The following is a 22,924-nucleotide window of genomic DNA, read 5'->3' as shown; positions in this document are numbered from 1 at the left end:
GAGGAACATTACAGGAACGTTAGGGAAGAACTATTTCCAGAAAGAAAAGGGTAAACAGAAACAGGCAATTATGAATAATTTATCTTAGAGTACTGAATAAGACAATGAAAAATATAAGAAATCACTGGGGGAAGGAAATATCATGGATATATATGAACATCATTTTAAGTAAGTCATTTCTTATGGGAAATGAAAGATTATAAACATAGAGTTCCAGATTAAACGAGCATATATTGTGCACTCAATTTGTACAAGAACATTCAGGTGTATTATGTTAATCCTCAAAACAATCCTATAAATTAAGTACCATTAGCCAATATTAAACAAGACACATCAGGCTCAGAGACAATCTTTTGCCCAAGGTTTGTATGGCCAATATGCCAAAGAGCCAAGATTGAAATCTGCATCCTACAGCTAAGACACAGTACTTCTCTTTACTTTATCAGCAATCAAAGGGGACAAGGACATACACACTGACTGGCACACAGGCTTTCAGAAACTCAGGGCTATTGCACTCTGGCATAGCCCTGGAGATCTTCAGAACATGAAGACATCTGGGTGAATCAATCCCGGTAGTGAACCCAAGACTCACTGAAGCTCCCAGCAAAAAAGAAGCATTCTTGATTACCAAACAGAAATGTGAGTGAGAAAACCCAGGATAATTTTCAAAACCATGAAACAAGAAGAGAAAAGACTTTGCTCTAACTAGAGCACTATTGTTTATGATTAGGTGCCTTGGGACTCAGAGGGGCTCATGTTTTGGGAAATGCACTGGAGATCTGGCACAAGGGATGTTAGCTATTGTGAAGAGTAAGTTGTTTTATAAGCAGTAGGGGAAACTAGTTGAAGCAGGAGATAGGATACAATATTTAATGCTTTCAATTTTCTTCTGAGGGGAATAAAGTGAAGCCTGTTTTAAGAGGTTCCTTGGAATAAAGGGAATACGAATGAATACATATGCTTTACAAACTACTATTCTTTCCTTTTGGTAAACATGGGGAGAAGGGTGACTGCTTCCTGATCCATATTCCTTAAGCAGAGTTTGCTTTTCATCTGTAGGTGATGTCTATTGATGAACGAGCAACAATCTGAAGACTGAGCCTTTGGAGAAAGATGAACAAAATAAAAGAGCCAAGATACTAAAACTTTGCCTTTTTCCCAGAAATAAAGAAGCTGAGGTAATATTAATTACTAATATTTCCCTACTCCATCCCCACCATGAGTATTTCTTCTGCTTCATCTTTTTATTGTGTGATACTATAGTTCTATCTACAAATACCCATCTTGGTCACTTCTAAATGATGAGCTCTAGAACTCTACTCCAAGAATTGAGAATATGTCAGTGTGTCTGCTCAGGGTGAATATACTTGTGAATTTGATTACTTGAAGTCAGAATATTAAATGGCTTTAAATCAGTATATGTCATAAGTCAACAGAAAGCCCTCTCCAACCTCCTTTCCAATAACCTTCTCACTCATCCTTGGGTATTTATGAAAACTGGTTAACATTTTGGTTTAGCTTCTCACAGTACATGTATACAAATTTGTGATTATTTGTGTTGTCATGAAATATCCTTTTTTAACATAGCATTATATCATGGGCATTTTCCTTTTCATTTACTTTTCTCCAAGACTCCAATTTTCTTCTCATGTGTTTTTATAACCCATCACCACTACAAACCAGAATACCAGCAACCTGGAATTTAAAAAATACAGCAAGTTTAAGTTATGATTGAACATGAAACATAATAGGACATACAATGCCATTGATATTCCTTATTCCATTCTATTGATTGGATCATTCTGGGGAAAAATTGTTAGATAAAATTAGTGATAACACCATCTTTGCAAACCTGAAAGAAAATATTGCCAGAGTTTCATCACTTTGAATTGTGGTGCCCAATGATTTGAGAAAGATGATCCTTATCATTTTAATTATGTATCCTCCTACATCTAGATTACTCAGAATATTTTTATCAAGAATAAATGTTGCATCTTACCAACTGTTCTTTGGCATCTTGCTTTTTTTTTTTTTTTTTGCTTATTTGTTTAGTATTATATATTGATAAATTTTCAAGCATTAATTTTGAATTTAATCAATTTATGGAATAAATTTTATTATATTAGCATACAATGTAGATACTTTACTCATGATTTTATATATATATTTGTAAATAAGATTGATCTGTAATTTTAGTCTATCTTTGAAAGTTTAAGATAACAAGGTTATTTTTTGTTTGATAAACTATTTTTGCAAAATGTTCCATATTTTTTCATATTGAAACATGTTATACAATACAGCAATTACTTGCTTCTTAAAAATATAAAATAACTATCATAAGCATTCTGTATCTATTCTAAAAATCAAGATCTAACAATAGGATCCCTATTACTTACTATAGTATATATAACATGGTTTGTTTTGAATAAATGAAGGATTCTGTGAGAGAGATAAGTACAGAGTCCTGTGACAGCACATAAAAGAGACATCCTCCTCACAACAGGAGGTGAGAAAGATTTCCTAGAAAAGGTAGTAGCTGAGTTAGGAGCATACCTTCTAGCTTAAAAAAAAATCACCATGTGAAAATGTATAAAAATAAAAGAGTGCAGTATTATGAGGAGACTGAAAGAAACTCAGCATGGTCATTCCAGAGCATTTGAGGTGTCAGCAGTAGCTCCAGAATTAGAGTACCCAGATATGGCAATGAGGTTAGAGGATGAACTAGAAAACTTTCCTTGAAGATGCACGGCAAGCGCATTTTCCCCCACAAATTGTCTTTTTCTATTAGGTTGTTTTTTGTGAAGAGACTGAGAGAGATCATAGGGAAACAAAGCTTCCCTAATAACTCCTCCCTTAATACCATCATGAGAGTAGAAATGGTATAAATGGGAGATAGGTAGCTGACTAGGTTAAAATAGGTCAGGATGATAGATTGATTCAATGTTTTTGGTGAAGTTATTGTTTTCATTTCTCCTGTTTTGATCTAAATTTTAAAATATGGCCTTCACCTGGCTTCTTTTCTGAAGAGGAAGAGAGCTAACCATTCTTCCTCCATTTTTTGATCCTCAACATTCCCACCTCCTAGGATACCAATGCTAAGTTTAGTACTCTTTATACACCAGAGAAAATATATCTTTTTCACCTCTTCTCTCCTTCCTCCTTCCTCTACTTACAATCAGCTGTGCTCTATCAAATTAAAACTACTATCTTAACTAACCCTTTTGTGGAATCAAGGCAATGTGCCTGTGTAAATAGAGACAGGAATTAGAGCTACAGGACAAAAGAATATTTTTCATATACTGACCTAGTGGTATCATCACCGCGTTTTAAATCTCCCCCCAATCACATTCTTGGTAGTACTCTTGGGGAAGATCAAGACTATGGAAAGGGAATGGATAGAAAAGAACTTTGCCTTTCATCTCTCTAACAGAACACCAGGAAGGTTCTAATCTATGACTAGCCAAAGACTAAATACTAATCCTTTCTTCAGGGTCTCTAGAAATAGAAAAGACAAAGCAAAGGTGTGGTTGCAAGGTCAGAATGAGATTAGTAAGCAATATTCTCATTCTGCAACAAGAGCCAAGTAAATATAGCTTCCACAGCAAATTTAACAAGGTATAAGGTATAGCTCTTTATATGTCATCTTAACACAACGCTGAGCCATCTTAACAAGATGCTTATACATTAACACACTGAACATGAAACAAATGGAGACATTGAGTTTTCAATGATGTGGTGCTAATGTTGCAAGTGGAAGGAGTTTCTCAATTGAAATAATCAATTGGACAGTTAATGCAAAAAGGCCCATTAAAGTCTCTAAAGTGCATTTGAATTTGCAGAGTAAAGACAAGGGCCAGAGATGTTATTGATAAAAGAAAAGGTTATGGTAGGACTTTCCTATAATTATTCTTGAACATACTACTTTTCATAATTGTCAAATTGCCTTCTATACACAGAAAACTAAGCAGAACACACTCCAAAAACTAGAGGAAATAGTAAGTGGTCCATCCTTCAGAGTTCTACCTCATACTATATATGATCAGGATCACAAGTTAGTGGTGTTTGCTATCTCAGTGTAACACAGCAAACAGTACCTTGGTTAAACAATGTATTCCTGCTTGGAATCAGTGTGGCAATCTATGAGAAACAGTACAGTAAGAGTGGTTAAGAGGGATATGTCCAGATGGCAGGATAATAAATTCTGACTTAAGTATTTATTATCTGTAGGCCCTAGAAAAAGTTGCTTAAGTTTTTCTTTGTCTCTGTTTCCCACTTTGAAAAATGGGAATAATACTATACTTGAGAAGGGTGAATCCGAGGCATTGGGGGGAAAAAAAGCTGTACAACCTGAGTTTTAGACTTCTCAATCTTGGAAGCTTCTAGAACAGTCTTCCAATGATTCTCAGACTTTTAGCAGGTTTTTGAAAGTATCTGTTCCTAAATTTTATTTGACACTTCCCATAAGAATTCTAGCAGTATTGGTATCTTTGATTGTGCTTTTGTATAGTTCTAAGATATATTGGGGGTTTTGTGCCTCAATTTTCATCAGCAATAAAATTAGTATAATATCCCTGCCCTTTTGATTGTATAAGAGTATTCTAAGAACCAAACATAATATTGGAAGTAAATCTGTGTTAAAAATCTGCATCAGAAGTTTATGTTTCTCTGAGTCATGTCATTTTCTAAACCCTGCAGGTGACATGAACACATGGAGACAGGAAATTACTCTGCTGTAACTGAATTCTTTCTGGTGGGACTTTCCCAATATCCAGAACTTCAGCTCTTTCTGTTCATACTCTGTCTCATCATGTACATAACAATCCTTCTGGGAAATAGCCTCCTCATTATCATTAGCATCCTGGATTCTCACCTCCACACCCCCATGTACTTCTTCCTTGGAAACCTCTCATTCTTGGACATCTGCTACACATCATCATCCATTCCTACAATGCTTATTATATTTATGTCTGAAAGAAAATCCATCTCCTTCATGGGCTGTGCTCTGCAAATGGTTGTCTCCCTTGGCTTGGGTTCCACTGAGTGTGTCCTCCTGGCTATGATGGCCTATGATCGGTATGTGGCCATCTGCAACCCTCTGAGGTACTCCATCATCATGAACAGGGTGCTATGTGTGCAAATGGCTGCATGGTCCTGGATCGTAGGCTGTCTGAACTCCCTAGTACAGACAGTCCTGACAATGGTGTTGCCTTTCTGTGGGAATAATATTATTGATCATCTTTCATGTGAGATTCTGGCTCTTCTTAAACTCATTTGTTCAGATATCTCTATTAATGTGCTTATCATGGCAGTGGCAAGTATTGTTTTATTGGTGATACCTCTACTGTTAATCTTTATCTCCTATATATTCATCCTCTCTTCCATTCTGAGAATTAATTCTGCTGAAGGGAGAAAGAAAGTCTTTTCTACCTGTTCAGCCCATTTGACAGTAGTCATTTTATTCTATGGTTCAGCCCTTTTCATGTACATGAAGCCCAAGTCAAAAGACACAAAGACATCTGATGAGATCATTGGGCTGTCTTATGGAGTGATAACCCCAATGTTAAACCCCATCATCTACAGCCTGAGAAATAAGGAGGTGAAAGAAGCTATGAAGAAAGTCCTCAGCAGACATCTGCATTTATTGAAAATATAAAAGAGCTTGAGGATGTGATATCTTTAGTGAGGGAACAGATGTCTCTTGAATTTAGACACGCAAAATCTACCGTATTGAGAGGTTGCATGCTTGCAAAAACAAAGATGAGAATCCCATTCTTTTCAGCATAGGATGTCCATGCTCATGTGAACTTTATAGTATAAAATAATGCCTTATCTGCTGTTTCCAGCCAAAAGCTAGTCTGTCGGTCGGTTCCATAAAAGTCAGGATGTTGTTCAGCAAGATGAATCCCCCCTCCCATCTCTCTCTCTTTCTGTCCCTCTTCTTCACCCTCCCCTCTTTCTTTTCCTCAACTCTGAAATCCTGTCCCCTAGCTATATATTCCTGCCCTTTCCGCTTCTCACTCCTACAAATATTTCTTTTCTTCCCCTTCCTTTTATTTTCCTTACCTCCTTTCTTGGTCACTTTGAAGTGGATATCCATTATTTTTGTTGTGCAGCATCCCTACACAATGCTGCCAATTTACACATCTGTGCAATACGTGGTAAAAGAATACATCTTTTTCTTTTGAGGAACCAACTGTCCTCCACTCTCAGTTCATGTTGTGCTTAGTGGGACTGATCCAAACCTCTGAATATAGGGATAAGCAGGGACAAGGTTTTGCCAGTAATAATAACAATTTGTTTAAAAGATGCCTATTTTTGGCTGGGCTCGGTGGCTCAGCCTATAATTCCAGCACTTTGGGAGGCCAAGGCGAGTGGATTGCCTGAGCCCGCGGATTCGAGACCCACCCGGGCAACTTGGCGAGACCTGTCTCTACAATAAATCAAAAATTAGTCAGGCATGGTAGCGCGCCTATGCTTCTGGCTACTTGGAAGACTGAGGCAGAAGAATCGCTGGAGCCCAGCAGGTTGAGGCTGCGGTGGTCGGGAGCATGCCATTGCACTCCAGTCTGGGCGACAGAGTGAGACTCCAACTCAAAAAAAAAAAAAAAAGATTTCTATTCTTGTAGTCACAGTTGTTGGTATAATGCAGCAAGTGATCTGATCTGTGCTAATCAGAATCAATCTCAAAAATGCTGCCTTAATGTTAGAAAGAGACACTGTTTTTGAAATAGTCTACAAACTGGTAAAGCGTGAACTCAAGAGCTCCTGCTGGACATCTTGCCAATATGTGAGGAAAGCATAATGAAAGAAGAGCTGAGATAAAGAGTGTGCCTGATGATGTCACTTTAACTCCTGAATTCAGCTATGGCTAAAAAGAGATTCACCAACACACATTTCATTTATGAGTCAAATTAGTATTTTAAAAAAACTAATTTCAGTTAGATTTTACCACTTACAACCAAATAAATCACAACTAATATATTCCCTTGCTTCCTACGCCCCTCTATACACTTATTTTTAAGGCAAAAAAAATTGTAAGTTCTCCAGCTTTTTGAAGTTTTTTCTTTCCCTTCAAGAACTAAATGACAATAATCCAACGTATATTCTGCATTACTTCAGAAATTCCAGTCAGCTCCTCAATTATTTCTGAAGATAATTTGCAAGTATCCAATTTTTTTCTTACATTTTGCAGCGAATTAATATTATGGAATTTGTATCATTTTTCCTGGGCTTCAATCAATATATTGATACACTGGATCTTTGCAGTTTTATTTTCTACATACTTTTTTAATTTTTAGAATAGACATTGTCATTTGGTAGATTATGGCTATTATGACTGTTATGTATGAATACACACACTAGTAATAAGCTTATTTAAGACAGAATTTCCTTAAAGTTTTGTCCATTCTGGACACCAGAGCCATGATTGTAGTTGACCAGGCCAGGTACACCTAATTCAGTTACACAGCAAAACCATGAAGGAAAAGAGAGTATCCTGGGAATGTATAGAGTATAGTCCTTTACCAACTCAGAGTTCCTACCAATTATTTAGTTAGAAATAGGCAGAAATTTATATAAAAATATACTCCAGGGTAAAATGCGTAATGTTGTCTTACAGAATGTTTATTATATAATTCTACTGATTAACTACTACTTATCTAGCATTGATCCAGGCACTGGGGATACACAACAATGGACAAATGAAAGTCTCTGCCACTGTGGAGCAGTGTTTATATAAACCATAAAAAGCAAAACATATAAAGCACTTTAAAGAGTGAAGTACTATGGAAAAAAAAAAGAAAGCATGTTAAGGCTTTTCTAAGGCAAAAATTCTCATAGGAATCTGATTTATCTAAGAAAATGATTTGTCATTACATTTTAAAATGCAAAGGTAATTTAAATATAGGCTTTATCAATTGATTTTCATGAAGGTTTTCTTCCCCAGAATATACTGCAAATTACTGCATACTGATATTGCCCATTACTATGGAAGTATTGTTGTTTCCCTTTCTCTTTTTTATATCATGGTGAATTTCTGTCTCAAAATTGGTCTTAGTGCTTCATATCTTTTCTGTGTGCTCTACAATAATCACATCCTGTTTTCTACATCCTGTTGGTTATAGAGAGGGTAGTAATACAATTCTACTACTGTATAGAGTTCCTTCTTGATTAAAGTCTAAGTTTCCCATTTTATACTACCATACATACTACTCCTGTGAAACTCCATTTGCTATACTCTGATAAAAATTCATCAGTTTCATGCAAAATATTAATGCAGTTACTGCTTAAAAAGTAGAAGGTAGAAGTGCCAGACTCTCAAAATATTTAAAAATATAACAACCTTGGAAAGAAGACTTGAGTTCTAATTCTAAATATCTCTTACATATAGTTTAAAAGGTTAAGCTTTTATTGAAACATTTTCAAATGTCTCAAAACTATAATTTTTTTAAGTTGGGAGATATACATTCACATTTTTTAAAACAAATCAACAAGACTAGAAATGGAGACATTTCAATAAATAAAAATAAATATATCAATGAGGAGGGCTACTTTTATAGAGGAAAAAAGGATAGCCCACATTCTGGAGGAAAAGTTTTTTTCAGAATGACAATCTCAGAAGAAATCTAAGAGAGAATTTCTTTCAAAAAAAAGACAACTGAAATAAGTTTGAGATGAAATAAAATAAAAGGTCATGTTTATAGTGAGTGGTATTATCCATAGTTTTTTTGTACAAACTATATTTAAGTTCTCTCAACTAGAGTTTTCATGAAAGTGTAGACAACTCTCATAACAATACTTGAAATAATACAAAATAAGTAATACATTAAAAATACTTTGAAAATAATATGTATCCTCACACTTAACTACAATGAACACTTCCAAGATCTAAATTCAGCAAAGCAGGGCTTGGTGGCTCAGCCTGTAATCCCACGCCTTGGGAGGCTGAGGTGAGTGGATTGCCTGAGCCCGCGGGTTCGAGACCCGCCTGGGCAACTTGGTGAGACCTCATCTCTACAATAAATCAAAAAGTTAGCCGGGCGCGGTAGCGCGCACCTGTGGTTCCAGCTACTTGGAAGGCTGAGGCAGAAGGATCGCTGGAGCCCAGCAGGTCAAGGCTGTGGTGGCCAGGAGCGGCCATTGCACTCCAGTCTGGGTGACAGAGTGAGACTCCAACTCAAAAATAAATAAATAAATAAATTCAGCAATATTCTTCTCTATGAAAATAGAAAAAAATTTAAATATAAAAATAAGTAAATGCAACAACAACATAATAGAAAAAAAAACTGCTGAACACATAGTGTTTCAGGGAAACACCTTACTCTTTGATTAACATGATCTCAGTGTTTGTTCACTGAAAGTTATAATTTCCCAATAATAGTGCAAGCAAGGTTATTAGCATTATTTTATGAGCCTTAAGTTTAATTTCAATAGAAATGGAGTTATTTGTTTCCATTGTACAATTTTGTCTCTAGATACTGGCAATCTGTTGACTGAAGTGATAAAGTAGTGAAGAAAGAATGGGCTAAGCAGTAAATAAATGAACAGAAATTTTTTTTAAAATGTGTATCCTGCCAATTTTAAACTAAGGCTAAGAATAAGGGGTACTGTTGCAGAGTCTTAATTCAAGAGAGAAAGTAATGTTTGATATTACTAATATCTCTCATCACTTATCTCTAGAGGCTGTTGTATATAACTCTGTTATGGGAAATGATCCTGCTTCTCCATATATCAGTCTATCAAATTGTACCATTTTGTGTACCTCACTGTTTCAAAAGCATAAAAATCTCAATTTATGATATAAAAACGTGGAAGAGAATGGAGTTTTAAAAATATAACCTAGAGATTTTTCTTTATTAAAGTAGACTTCATAAGTGTTTCTGACAAGTGAAATTTTTCTTGGTGTATAAAAAATAATTTTCCAAAGAAATCTAAGGTTATAATTCTGATATGCCCAATCAGATCAAATTCTGTTACAAACAATGGTATAAACCTGGACAAAATCAGAAAACAAGCACTAGTTAATGTAACAAAGCAGATAGATTCAAGATAGGATTTGAAACTTGGGAAAAGGACAACTGTAAACTGCCCACGTTTATGGATTTGCTAGGAAAGTCAATGCTGCATGGGTTAAAACTCTGATAGAAAATCTGCAGTTTTTTGGTCTGAAGAGCCAGAAAAGTTTTGGGCAAGCACAACTACTGTAAAATGGAAAGGGAACCTGAGGAAGGGGGAGGAGCTAGGAAGCAAAAGCCACAAATTGGTCAGTGCACACTCTGCCCAAATTTCTAGTAGCCCCTGAACCATGTGTATATGGAACAGATTCAAGAAGCCCCAATAAGATAAAAGAACTGCAATAAGATTTGAGACTGAATTCATCATTTTAATAAAATCAAGTCAATTATTTGTTTATATATATATATATACAAATATATTTGTTTATATATATATCTCAACACTTTTAGAAGAATATAACATTCTAAAATCTTCACATTACATCCACAAAGTCTAAGATGTAATCCAAAATAACTCCACATCCAAAGAACCAGGAAAAAAATGTGTTCTTGTCTATAAAGAAAGAGAACCAACTGAGACCACCTTTGAAAAGATCCAGATTATTGGAGCAGCCATTACATGTATAATCTGGAAAAGCAATAGAAAAAAAATGAGAAAAAAATGTACAAACCCTTAAGAACCTATGGGACAACAAAAAATGTTCAGGCCCAAGTGGTTTCTGTTTGTTTGTTTTGTTTTGTTTTGTTTTGTCTTGCTTTCGGTTTTTGTTTTGTTTGGGGTTTTTTTTGGGGGGGGCAAGTATCTTTTTTATTTAGAGTGATTTCCAGGTATATTTCCAGAAAGCAGATTTGTGGCTTGTATGAATGGCTAATTTCTAATTCTTTAAAAATAACCACACATTTTCCATCGAAATTGAACTACTTTGCAATCCCACCAAAAATGCAGATTAATTCCATTTCTATACACCCTAGCCAGCATCTGTGGTGTTTTATTTTATTAATGATGGCCATCCTTACTGGAGCTAGATGATATCTCAATGTGGTTTTGATTTTCATTTATCTGATGATTAATGAGGCAGCGTGTTTTTTTCATGTATGTCCTCTTTTGAGAAGTGTCTATTCATGTCTACTCATGTCCACTTTTTAATTGGGTCCTTTTTTGTTTTTGTCCTTTAGCCTCATTTGAGTCTCTTGTAGATCCTAGATTTTAGTCCGTTGGGGTTTTTTTTTTTTAGTATTAACTAAGGATAGAAAAGAGAAAATGAAACTGTTTTGTTTTTCTTGCCCAGTCACCCAGGCTGCAGTGCAGTAGTGTGATCATAGTTCACTGCAGCCTCAAAGCCTCAAACTCTTCAGCTCAAGCAATCCTCCTGGATAGCTAGGACTAAATGCATGTGCCACCACATCTAGCTAATTTTTTGCAAATTTTGTGTAGAGACAGTCTGATTATGTTGCCCAGCCTGTTCTCAAACTCCAAGCTTCAAGCAATTCTCCCATCTGGGCCTCCCAAAGCACTAGGATTAGAGGAAAGAGTCACCACATGCAGCCAAAAATGTTAAGATAAAATTACTATTAGTATGACAGTGCTTTACTGGTCTCCTGCCTTTACTGACTTTTGGTATAACTGTTCTGTAATTGCTGAGAGAAGGATGTTACAAGCCCCAATCGATTTTTATAGAATATTAGATCCTACAATTGCAAAATACTGTTTGTTTAAATGTACATGGTACAGTCAGCAAGGTAGACCCTATACCAGAACGTAAAACCAAGTCTCAACTTAAAATGATTGAAATCATACACAGTATATTACTTGACAAAAATGGAATTAAGACATAAATAAATAATTACAAGGTACATAGGAAAACCTCCAGACATTTAAAAATTAACCAAGATATAGATAAACAATTGATGAATCAAAGAAAAAAATCATAAGTGAAATAAGGTAATATTTCTTTTTTTTTTATTTTAAAAAATGTGGGGTACAATTCAGGGATAGGAACATATGTGGTAATTGTACAGGTAAAGTGTGGGGACCCTTATTGATGTAATGTGCCTCCCTACCTCCCCTGGCAGTGTCCCACTACTGCCAATCCCTTTCTTATAGTGTTATGATAAATGTTCAGGGTACACTTATGAGTGAGTACATGTAGTACTCAGATATTTGTTTCTGTGATCAATCACTGAGTATTATAGACTCTAATTCATCCAGGTGCTGCAAAGTTCATAATTTTGTTTTTCTTAATGACTGCATAATACTCCACCATGTAAATGTACCACATTTTCTTTATCCAGGCAACTTTTGATGGACAGCACAGTTGGTTCCATGGTTTTGCTATTATGAATAATGCTGCAATAAACATGCTTGTGCAGATGTCTTCTTTATAGAGTGATTTGAGTTCCTCCAGATATATTCCCAGTAGGGGAATTGCTGGGTCATATGAAAGGTCGATTTTTAGATTTTTTAGAAATTGTCACATTGTTTTCCAGAGACGTTGTACTAGTTTACACTTCCATCAACAGTGTAGAAGTGTTCCCTTTTCACTGCATCCTATTCAGCATCTGTTGTTTTTTGAGTTATTCATGATGGCCATCCTGATTATAGTTAGGTGGTATCTCAGTGTGGTTTTAATTTGCATTTCTTTGATGATTATTGAGGCTGAGCATTTTTTCATGATCTGTTGGCTGCTCATATGTCTTTTTCTGAGACATGTCTATTCATACCTTTTGCCCATTTTTTAATAGAATTTTTTTTCCTTTCAGCACTTTTGAGTTCCTTATAGATCCTGTATGTTAAGACTTTGTTCAATTTACAGTTGACAGATATATTTTCCCATTCTGTGGGCTGTCTCCCCACTCTCTTGATTTTTTTTTTTTATTACTTTGCAGAAGTTTTTCAGTTGAATTAAGGCCCACTTGTCTATCTTATCTCTTATGGCATTCACTTTTGTAGAGTTGATCTGGAATTGGCTGCCTACTCCAATTTCCATAACGATGTCATTTTCTTCTAGGATTCTTATAGTGTGAGGTTTTACATTTAGGTCTTTGATCCATTTAGAGTTGATTTTTGTGTATGGTAATAGATAGGGGTCCTGTTTCAATCTTCTGTGTGTGATCAGTCTTTTTCCTAAGCACCATTTACTGAATAGGTTCTCCTCTCCCCATTGGTGGTTTGTGGAAGCTTTGTCAAAGATGAGTTGGTTGAGAAATTGAGGTTAACTTAGAGTCTCTATCCTGTTCCATTGGTCTATATGCCTGTTCTTGTACCAATACCAGGTTGTTTTAATTGTTGTAGCTTTATAGTATAGTTTGCAGTCTGGGCGTGTGCTAACTCTCACATTATTTCTTCTGCTAAGGATTATTTTGGCTATTCATGTTCTTTTATGTTTCCATAAGAATTTCTGTGTTGTCATTTTCAGGTCTGAGAAGAATGGTGTTGATAATTTAACGAGTATTGAATTAAATCTGTAGATTGTCTTTGGTTCCATGAACATCTTAGCATTGTTGATTCTTCCAAACTATGAGCATGTAATATTTTCCATTTGTTTGTGTCTTCTTGGATTTCTATGAGCAGTGTTTTGTAGATTTTATTGTAAAAGGCTTTCACTTCTTTGGTTAGGAAGATGCCGATATTTCATTGTTTTGTAGCTATTGTGAATGGGATTGTGCTTTTTAATTGAGTTTCTGTCTGTTTATTGTTTGTGTATAGGAATGTGACTGTCTTTTACACTTTTATTTTATACCCTGAGACTGCCAAAGTTCTTTATCAGTGCAAGGAGGTTTTTGACAAATTCTCTTGGATTTTCAAGGTATAAGATCATGTCATACACAAAGAGGGATAATATTGCTTCCTCTTTTCCTATTTGAATAGCCTTGATTTTCTTCTCTTGTCTAATTGCTCTAGCTAGGACTTCTAACACTATGTTGAACAGGAGGGGTGAAAGTGGGCAGTCTTGTCTTGTTTCAGTTTTCAGGGGAAATGGTTCCAATTTCTGTCTGTTTAGCAGTATGTTGGCTGTGGGTTTATCATAGATGGCTCTTACTATTTTAAGGTATGTTCCATCTATGCCTAGTTGTTCGAGGGTTTTTATCAAGGAGGGATGTTGGATTTTATCAAAAGTTTTTTTTGCATCTAATGATAGAATCATATGATTCTTGTTTTTACATCTGTTTATGTATCTAATTACGTTATGGTCTTGTAGATGCTGAACTAGCCCTGTATCCTGAGAATGAAACCTACTTAGGACAAAGTCAATTTCCTGGGCTGTTACTGGTCTATTTACTGTCTCAGTGTTCTCTTGCTTCAACCTTGGGAGGCTGTGTGATGTCAGAAAGTCCTCCATTTCACTTAGGTTTTCAAGATTGTTTCTTTACAAGTATACATAGTTATATCTGATAATCTTTTGTTTTTCTTCAGGATCAGTTGTGACTCGATCTTGTGCATTTCTGATTGTGTTTATTTATGCTTTTCTCTCTTTTTCTTGGTCAGTCTGATTAGGGGTCCATCAATCTTGTTTATCCTTTCACAGAAACAGCTATTTGTTTTGTTGACTTTTTCTATGATATTTCTCTATTCTATGTCCTGTATTTCAGCTTCTATTTTGGTAATCTGGATTCTCCTGCTGAAGTTAGTGTTTTGGTGGTCTTGTTTTTCCAGCTTCCTTAAGTGACTTGTTAGGATGTTAACTTGTGATCTTGTCATTTTCTTCATATGTGTTTGTAGAGATATGAATTCCCCTCTTAGTACTGTTTTCATGGCATCCCAGAGATTTTGGTAAGGTGTTTCTTTGTTTTCATTTGTTTCCAGGAATATTTTAATGTATTCTTTGATTTCTATGTTGACCCAGGAGTTGTTCAGTATCATGTTGTTGTGCTCATATCTTTGTGGGTTTGGGGGGAACCTTGTTGGTATTTATATTTATTTTTATTCCACAGTGGTCTGAGAAGGTTCATGGCAGTATTTTGATTTTATGAAATTTGTTTATACTTTATTTATGACCGAGGATGTGGTTGATATTGGAATACATTCTATGTGGTGATGAGTAGAATGATCCATGGTTGTTGGGTTGAGTGTTTTGTAGGTATCTATTAGGTCCATTCAGTCAAACATGAAGTTGAAGTTCCAGATCTCCCTGCTGATTTTTTTGCCCCGATGATCTATCTAGGGTTGATAGTGGGGTATTAAAGTCCCCAGCTATGAGAATGTTTGAGTCAATATCTTTTTTAGTTTGCTTAGTAGCTGCTTTATAAAAACTGGCACTCCTGTGTTTGTTGCATATATATTTAGGATGGATATTTCTTGTTGATGAATTGAACCTTTTATCATTATGTAGTATCCTTCTTTATCTCTTTTAATTTTTGATAGCTCAGTTTCTTTTGTCTGATGTTAAGATTGTAACTTCTGCTTTCTTTTACATTCCATTTACCTGAAAATTTGTTTTCCATCCTCTGTGAATGAGTGTTTTTGAGTCTGTGTTTGAGTGTGTTTGAGTCTGTGAATGTCTCTTCTGGTGAGGTGTGTCTCCTGAAAAAAGTATATTGTTGCATCATGTTTTTGGATTCCGTTTTACATCCTATGACTTTCCAGCCATGCATTTAGTCCATTCACATTCAGGCTGATTATTGAGATGTGTGAGTTTATACCTATCATGAGGCTTTTACAGAGTTCGTTGTTGCTTGTTTGTTTGTTGGTTGATTGGTTTTCTTTTGACTATGGGGTTGATTTATGTGTGTGTTTTCAATCTTGCAGTCATGATACATGCTTTATTGGTTTTTTGTTTTCTTGCATTCTTGGGAGAACATGGTTGCTGTTGCTGTTGTTTTTCTTTCTTTCTTCTGTGCTTAATACCATCTTAAGCATCTCTTGTAGAGCTGGTCTGGTGGCATTACATAATCTTAAAGATTGAATATCTGGGAAGGATTTTAATTCCCCATCACTGATGAAGCTTAGCTAAGTTGGGTAGGAAATTCTTGGTTGGAATTGTTTATCTTTGAGTATATTGAAGATTGGACTCCAATCTCTTCTAGTCAGTAGTGTTTCTGTTAGATAAGTCTACTGTTATTCTTTTTTTATTGTTTTTTTTATTATTATTATAAAGATATGGGGTACAATTCAGGGTTAGGTGTCCAAACATTGATTATATAGGTACCCTTGTTGATGAGGTATGCCCCTCCTTCCCCTAGCAGTTTCCCTCAAACACTTTCTTATAGTATTATAATTGTTCAAGGTCTGCTTATGAGTGAGAACATATGGTATTCTGTTCTTTGTTTCTGTGATAAATCACTGAGTATGATCAACTCCAAATCCATCCAAGTTGCTCCAAAGTTCATATTGGTCTTCCCCAGTAGGTAGTCTGACCTTTCTATCTCGCTGCCTCTATGCTTTCAATTTTCTTTTTGTCCTTGAATGTTGTCCATTTAACTTATAAAGTGCCTTAGTGTAGAACTATTTATAGTCAACCTATCTGGTTTCTATTTACCTTCTTTAATGTAAATGTCCTTTCCCAGATTTGGGAAATTTTTAGTCATTATTTCTTAAATAAGTCCTCTGTCCCTTGTTCTCTCTCTCTCTCTATTCTCCTTCTGAGACTTCCATAATGTATATTTTGGTTCACAGCACCTTATTAATATTGTAGGCTTTGTTAATTTTATTTATTCTTTTTTCTTCTCTTATCAAATAATTTCAAATTTCCTATCTTCAAATTGACAAAGTCTGATTTTGAAGCTCTCTATTGCATTAGTTCATCTGTTGTATTCTTTGGTTCCATAAGTTTTGTTTTGCTCTATTTTATAATATGATATATATTTTGTTGAACTTCTTTTTTTATGTATTGTTTTCCTAATTTCATTGAGTTGCTTATTTTTGTCCTCTTGTAACTTACCATGCTTCTTTAGAACAAATATTCTGAATTCTTTGTAAGGCAGTTCATAATCTCCATTTATTTGAGGTCAGTTACTAAAAATTTATTGTGTTATTTTGGTGGTGTGATGTCTCCCTGATTTTCTTTGTTTCTTGTAGCCTTGTATTAATTTTGTGTACTTATAGGAATAGTTACCTCTTCCAGACTTTACAGACTGGTTTCAATAAGAAAAGTCCTTAACCTGAGGACACAGGATGGATGGAACACACAGTAATGCTAGGTCAGACACTGGGTCCAGAAATTCCAGCTCCAGAGACATGTAATGTTAACAGTTCCATAGGACATGTGGCGATGCTGATCTGTTAAGTAGAGGCATGGTAGTGCCAGATCTGAGGCATGGGCATGGGCATGAGCATGGTTGTGTTATGGCTGGCCATGGGAAAGGAGAGATTTGGCATAGTTCAGGCTCCATGAGAGTGCAGGGCAGCTCTAGTCCCAAAGAGACACAACAGTGTGGGCTGTGGGAAACTCCATTAGGTACGGAAAATGTCAGCAAAGACTGCTGGTGTCCATGGCAGAGAGGATTGCTGGAGTCTTTAGTGACAAATGTTGTGGAATTCTCTCCTACCCTCTGTTTCCCTCAAGGGGGAAGACAAAGATAAGGGAAATGTGGGAAATCAAATGGATATTTCTTGCTGATGGATTTAACCTTTTATCATTATATAGTGACCTTCTTCATCTTTTTGATTTTTGATAGCTTAAAGGGTATTTTGTCTGAGATTAAGATTAATACTCCAGCTTTCTTTTGTGTTCCATTCACCTGAAAATTTGTTTCCCATCCTCTTACTTTGAGTCTGTGAGTGTCCTTTCTGGTGAGATGAGTCTGTTGGATACAACATGTTGTTGCCTCATAATAATTTATCCATGTTGCCATTTTGTGTCTTTTCACTGGTACATTTGGTCCATTCACATTCAGGCTAATTATTGAAATGTGAGGGTTTATTTTCATCATGGTGTTCTTATAGAATTGCTATACTTGTTTGTTTGTTGCCTTTCTTTTGGTTTTTTGGGTTGGTTCATGTGTGTTTTCAATCTTTTTCCTCCACTCTTGAGAAGAACATTGTTGTTCTTTTTCCCTTTTCTTCTGTGTTTAATACTTTCTTAAGAGTTTCTTGTAGGGTTGGTCTGGAGGCAGCATAATTTCTTATGGATTGGATTTCTGGGAAAGATTTTAATTCTCCCTCACTGATGAAGCATAGCTTGACAGGTGAGGTTATTCTTGGTTGAAATTGTTTCTCTTTGAGAACTTTGAAGATTGGGCTCCAAGTTCTCCTAGCCTGAAGTGTTTCTGTAGATAAATCTGCTGCTATTCTGATTGGTCTACCCTGGTAGGTAGTCTAACTGTTTTCTCTTGCTGCTTTTAGAACCTTTTCTTTTATACCTACTTTGTTCAAGTGGATTATTATGTGCCTAGGAGTTGGTCTTCTCATTTGTTGTCTTGCTGGGGTTCTCTGAATTTCTTATGTTTGAATTTTTGCATCATTAATAAGATGAGGGAAGTTTTCTTGAATAATTTCACGGAACATTTGTTGCAGGGTAGTCTCTGTCACTCTTTCTGCCTCAGGAAGGCCAATTACTCTTAGGTTCATTCTCTTGAAGTAATCGTTCATGTCTTGAAGGTTGTGTTCCGTCTTTTTAAGGTTCTTTTCTATGTTTTTGACAGTTTGGTTTAGTTCTATATTTTGGTCTTCAAGTTCTGAGATTCTGTCTTCTGCTTGGCTAATTCTGCTTTCCATGCTTATTAGTTTGTTACTTATTTCAATCACAGTATTCTTTACTGCTGTTATCTCAGTTATCAACTCCTTCCTATTTTCCTCTTGTCTCTCCTCCATTCTTTTTATTCTCTCTATTAATGTCTTGATATCTGGGTTTGAATTATGTGACCAGTCATTCTGGGGGCTCTTCATTATTTGCATTTCGAAGTCTGTTTTCTCGATATCTGATCTCCCGGTGGTCTGTGTGAGACCTATATTCTTCTTTTGATTTTTCTTCATTTGTATAGATTTGCATCCCCACTTTTTCCTTCCCTCTCCCCTATCTTCTTTAAATCTGTTGTTCAGGGGTGGCGAAGTTGCTTTTTACTTCTGTTTGTTCAATCTTCTTTCTTCCTTATGTGAATCTCCTGGCTTTGCTCTGAGGCTGAACTGTAGTTTGAGGGTTATACCTTTTGCAGCTTTGAGATTTATTTGATGGGGGAGCTGTGATTCAAAATTTATTTGCAGATCCTAGTATCCACTGACAGGTGTATGGATACACTGGATCCTGCTTCCCACCGCCTTGTAATCTGTTCATGAAGTGGGGGTATTGGTTTGCTCCCTGAAAGTAAAATGATGTAAGAAAAGGGAAAGAAATGGAACAGGGAGAGGGGGAAGTAGAAGGTAGAGACAGGAGAGTAAAAGAGAGAACAGACAGAGGTACCCACTAATAAAAGAAAATAGACCTGAAGACAGGTAAGAGTAAGTGAAAACAAAAATAAAAAACAAACAAACAAACAACAGTGACAACATCAAACAAACTAGGGCAAACAATCATATAGACACAAGCTGACCAACCTCCTTAAGATGTACTGTTCCCTGGGCGACAGAGTGAGACCCCAACTCAAAAAAAAAAAAAAAAAAAGATGTACTGTTCCCTTACACAACCATGAGGTCTTAGCTCCCAAGTTGGAGGTTAGGCAGAGCTGGGTGGGTGAATCACTGCAAGTCTTTGCCTGGTCACAGGGCTCCAGATGATCCCAGGTTCTACTGTTGCCAGATCCAGTTGGGGGGGGCAGAGTGTGAGACAGCCAGGTGCTGTAGGTCAGCATGTCACATGTGGCTTGAGCCTCTTTATCTTTCTTTGTTCTTAGGTCCCAGGCTGGAGGATGCACAGAGTTGGGTGGAGCTCATGGGGCAATGCAGGTCTCTGCCTGGTCTCTAGCTCCAGTTGTTCTCTGGTCCCATTGTGGTCAGGGACAAGTCAGGGGAGGTGGGTGTTGCTGGTCAGCATAGTGGTCAGGGTGGCTAGGGAGTGGGGCTGTGTAGCCTACAAGAGAGACTGGAGCTCCATGGGGAAGGAGCCTTGGGCCTCCCTGGGTGGTGGGAGCTTGGAGTGGGGCTGAGTGCTACAGCCAGGGAGGGAGCCTGGAGTTCTGCGGGTGGCAGCGGCTTGGGGCAGGGAGGGGTACTTAGGTCTGGGAGGGGTCCTGGAGTTCCCGGAGCCTCTGCGGGGGTAGCAGCTTGAGGTGGGGCTGGGCACTTCAGCCTGGGTAGGGGCCCGGAGCTCTGAGGCACAGGCATTGGGGACCTGCACAGGCAGTGGCAGCCTTGGGCCTGGTGGGGCACCCCAGGTAGGAATGGAGACCACAGCTCCAAGGGGCTGTCACCACGGCCTCCCTCTCTGGGCGACGGCTGCTTCAAAGATTCAATTTTAAATCACTTGTGAGATTATAGAGTCTCTTAGAGGAAAGCAAGAAAGGATTTAAAATTGGCTACCAGAGCTGCTGACTGGTCCTCTGGAAATGTTTAGGACCCAAAGATTAGGAAGTACTTAGATGGCAGATGGATTTACTATTGATTCAAACTTATTACATAAATCTCTTTGAGAGATAAAAACTTTATTTTTGGTCTGTCTCCCTCACCACTACTAGCAGTCTTCTGAAATCATGGGATACTTGCCTACAATTTCTACAGCATGACTGTAGTTCAAAAAGAAGATAGTTAAGGCCCAAATAAATCTGAGAAGGAACAGCCACAGTGACTTCAGTATGTAAACAGAGAAAGAGAGTGAAACACAAGAGAAATTGAATGCTGACTAGAAATATCTGTGCTTGTAACTACTGTGGCTTGCTTCTTTTGAAGACTGAAGTTCCAGTAAGTCATGTAATATACTGTATGTGGGGAACTTGAGGATTCTACACTGATGCTTAACTGAGGTAGATAGAATAGATCGGGGAAAAGTTATTTTCAGAAAGGAGAGAGGATATGGAAACTAGGAATTCTGAAAGATATATTTTATTTGAAAATTATTGAATGAAACAGTACAAAAAAATCATAGAAAATAAGGGACTGTTTGTATTAGATAAAGGAAATTCCCTGGAAATATAAAAATCACTTTAAATTAGTCATTTCTCTTTACCATGGAAAATGAAATTATGGCAGCATAGTTCAAATTAAACTAACATGTGTATTATGTACTCTCTCTATACCAAGGTTTTTAAGGTATATTATGTTAATCCTCATAACAACCCTATAAAGTACAAACTGTTACCTCATTTTACATCATTCTCACTTTAAATATCATGCTCAAGTTTTCTACAGATAATAAGTCACGGAGTAAAGACTGAAATCTAGGTCCCTTGACTCCAAGACAATTGTTCTTTCTTTTAAAACAGTACTAGCTGGGCTCAGTGACTCAGCCTGTAATCCCGTGCTTTGGGAGGCTGAGGTGAGTGGATTTCCTGAGCCCGCGGGTTCGAGACCCCCCTGGGCAACTTGGTGAGACCTCATCTCTACAATAAATCAAAAAATTAGCTGGGTGTGGTAGCGTGCGCCTGTAGTTCCAGCTACTTGGAAGGCTGAGGCAGAAGGATCGCCGGAGCCCAGCAGGTCGAGGCTGCGGTGGCCGGGAGAAGCCACTGCACTCCAGTCTGGGCAACAGAGTGAGACTCCAACTCAAAAAAAAAAGCAAAACATAGTACTTCTCCATCAAGATACCATACTAACAATAATTACAAAGGGGTAAGAGGGCTGGCTCACTGTAGGCGTACATGACACAACCCTAGAAATGATTAGAACATTCAGGATAGCCTGTTCTAATCAATCTCAGAAGTGAGGCTTGTTGCTCAGATAGAGGCTCCTATAAGAAAAGAGCTTAAGGTTTCAGCTGTATTCCCAGTAACAATGAATTGTGCTTGGTACCCACACAGCAATTTTAGTGGAAAAAAATCCAGAATTATTCTTAATATTTACGACAAAAAGGAAAAGAGGACTTAACTCTAACTTACCCAGTATTGTTTGTTATCAACTCCTTTTACAGCTGTAAAAGGAGCTGCTAGAAAGTCATTTATTTAGACAAGCATTGGTGAACTGCTGCTAGAGAAAGGTTCTTTATAAACAGTAGGAAAAAATTTGAATGACTTAGGATGCAAAATTCTGTGCTAAAAATTCCTTCCAGAAGAAACCTTTCATGTTAAATATGCCATATTGTACTGCAGAAGCTTCCTTGGGTTAAAATCAAGGAGTCAGGGTGAGTGCTTATGCTTTACAAACTACTACTCTTCCTGTTAGTAAACATGGGGAGAAGGGCGAACACTTCACAATCCATAGTCTTAAAGCAGGGTTTGCTTTCTTTCTATAGATGATACCCAATAATGAGGACCAATCTATGAGCAAGCCTTTGGGGAGAAATGAATAAAACCTGGAAAACTAAGCAACTGAAATTTTAGCTCTTTATAACAGAAAAAAAAAAAAAACAGCAGTAACAGAAGCCAATCAATTTTATCTGTGCTCCCTCTAGTCAACCAGGCATCTTATCTTTCTTTTTTGTGTGTGATACTGTTGGATTTTTTATGGTACATTCTGTCTGCTCTGCTAAGGTTGATCACACTCTAAATGGTGTGTTCTAGAATCCTTTTGCAATAATTGAGACTGTGTCAGCGTGTCTGTTCATGATGACTATATGTGTGAGAATGATTAGTTGAAATGCGAATACTAAATGCCATTAGTCTATGTAAAATAAAGCAAAGTAAAGTTCTTCTCCAATTTCCTCTCCATTGACTGTTTTATTCCCTTCTTGGGTTTTGGAGAAAACTGGGGCCAAGTTTTAGACATCTTTGCCACTATTACCTTCCAAGTAAATTTTGAAAATATTATTTCTGCTATTTATATAATAGAATGTAGGTTAATTGGGGATTATTTGGAAAATATGGAGAAGATAAAATTATTAATGCCCTACGTTCCACATTCCAGATAACACCACAATTAATATTTTGATGTAGTTCCTTCAAATACATAT

At 36.7% G+C, this 22,924-nt stretch overlaps 1 protein-coding gene across 1 annotated transcript; it reads left to right on the top strand.

The window, feature by feature from the left end:
• Nucleotides 1-4,699: 4,699 nt before the first annotated feature.
• Nucleotides 4,700-5,653, top strand: LOC103276048 (olfactory receptor 13D1; the record flags this gene model as incomplete). The annotated part of the gene is made up of 1 exon (XM_008073467.2): nucleotides 4,700-5,653. A coding segment is annotated over one exon (954 nt), but the record flags the coding sequence as incomplete, so codon positions are not given.
• Nucleotides 5,654-22,924: the final 17,271 nt, after the last annotated feature.

The sequence above is a fragment of the Carlito syrichta genome, unplaced genomic scaffold (genome assembly GCF_000164805.1).
Source record: "Carlito syrichta isolate Samal-C Ts95f unplaced genomic scaffold, Tarsius_syrichta-2.0.1 Scaffold315851, whole genome shotgun sequence".
Classification (NCBI taxonomy): domain Eukaryota; kingdom Metazoa; phylum Chordata; class Mammalia; order Primates; family Tarsiidae; genus Carlito; species Carlito syrichta.
This window is presented reverse-complemented; position numbering and strand designations above follow the sequence as displayed.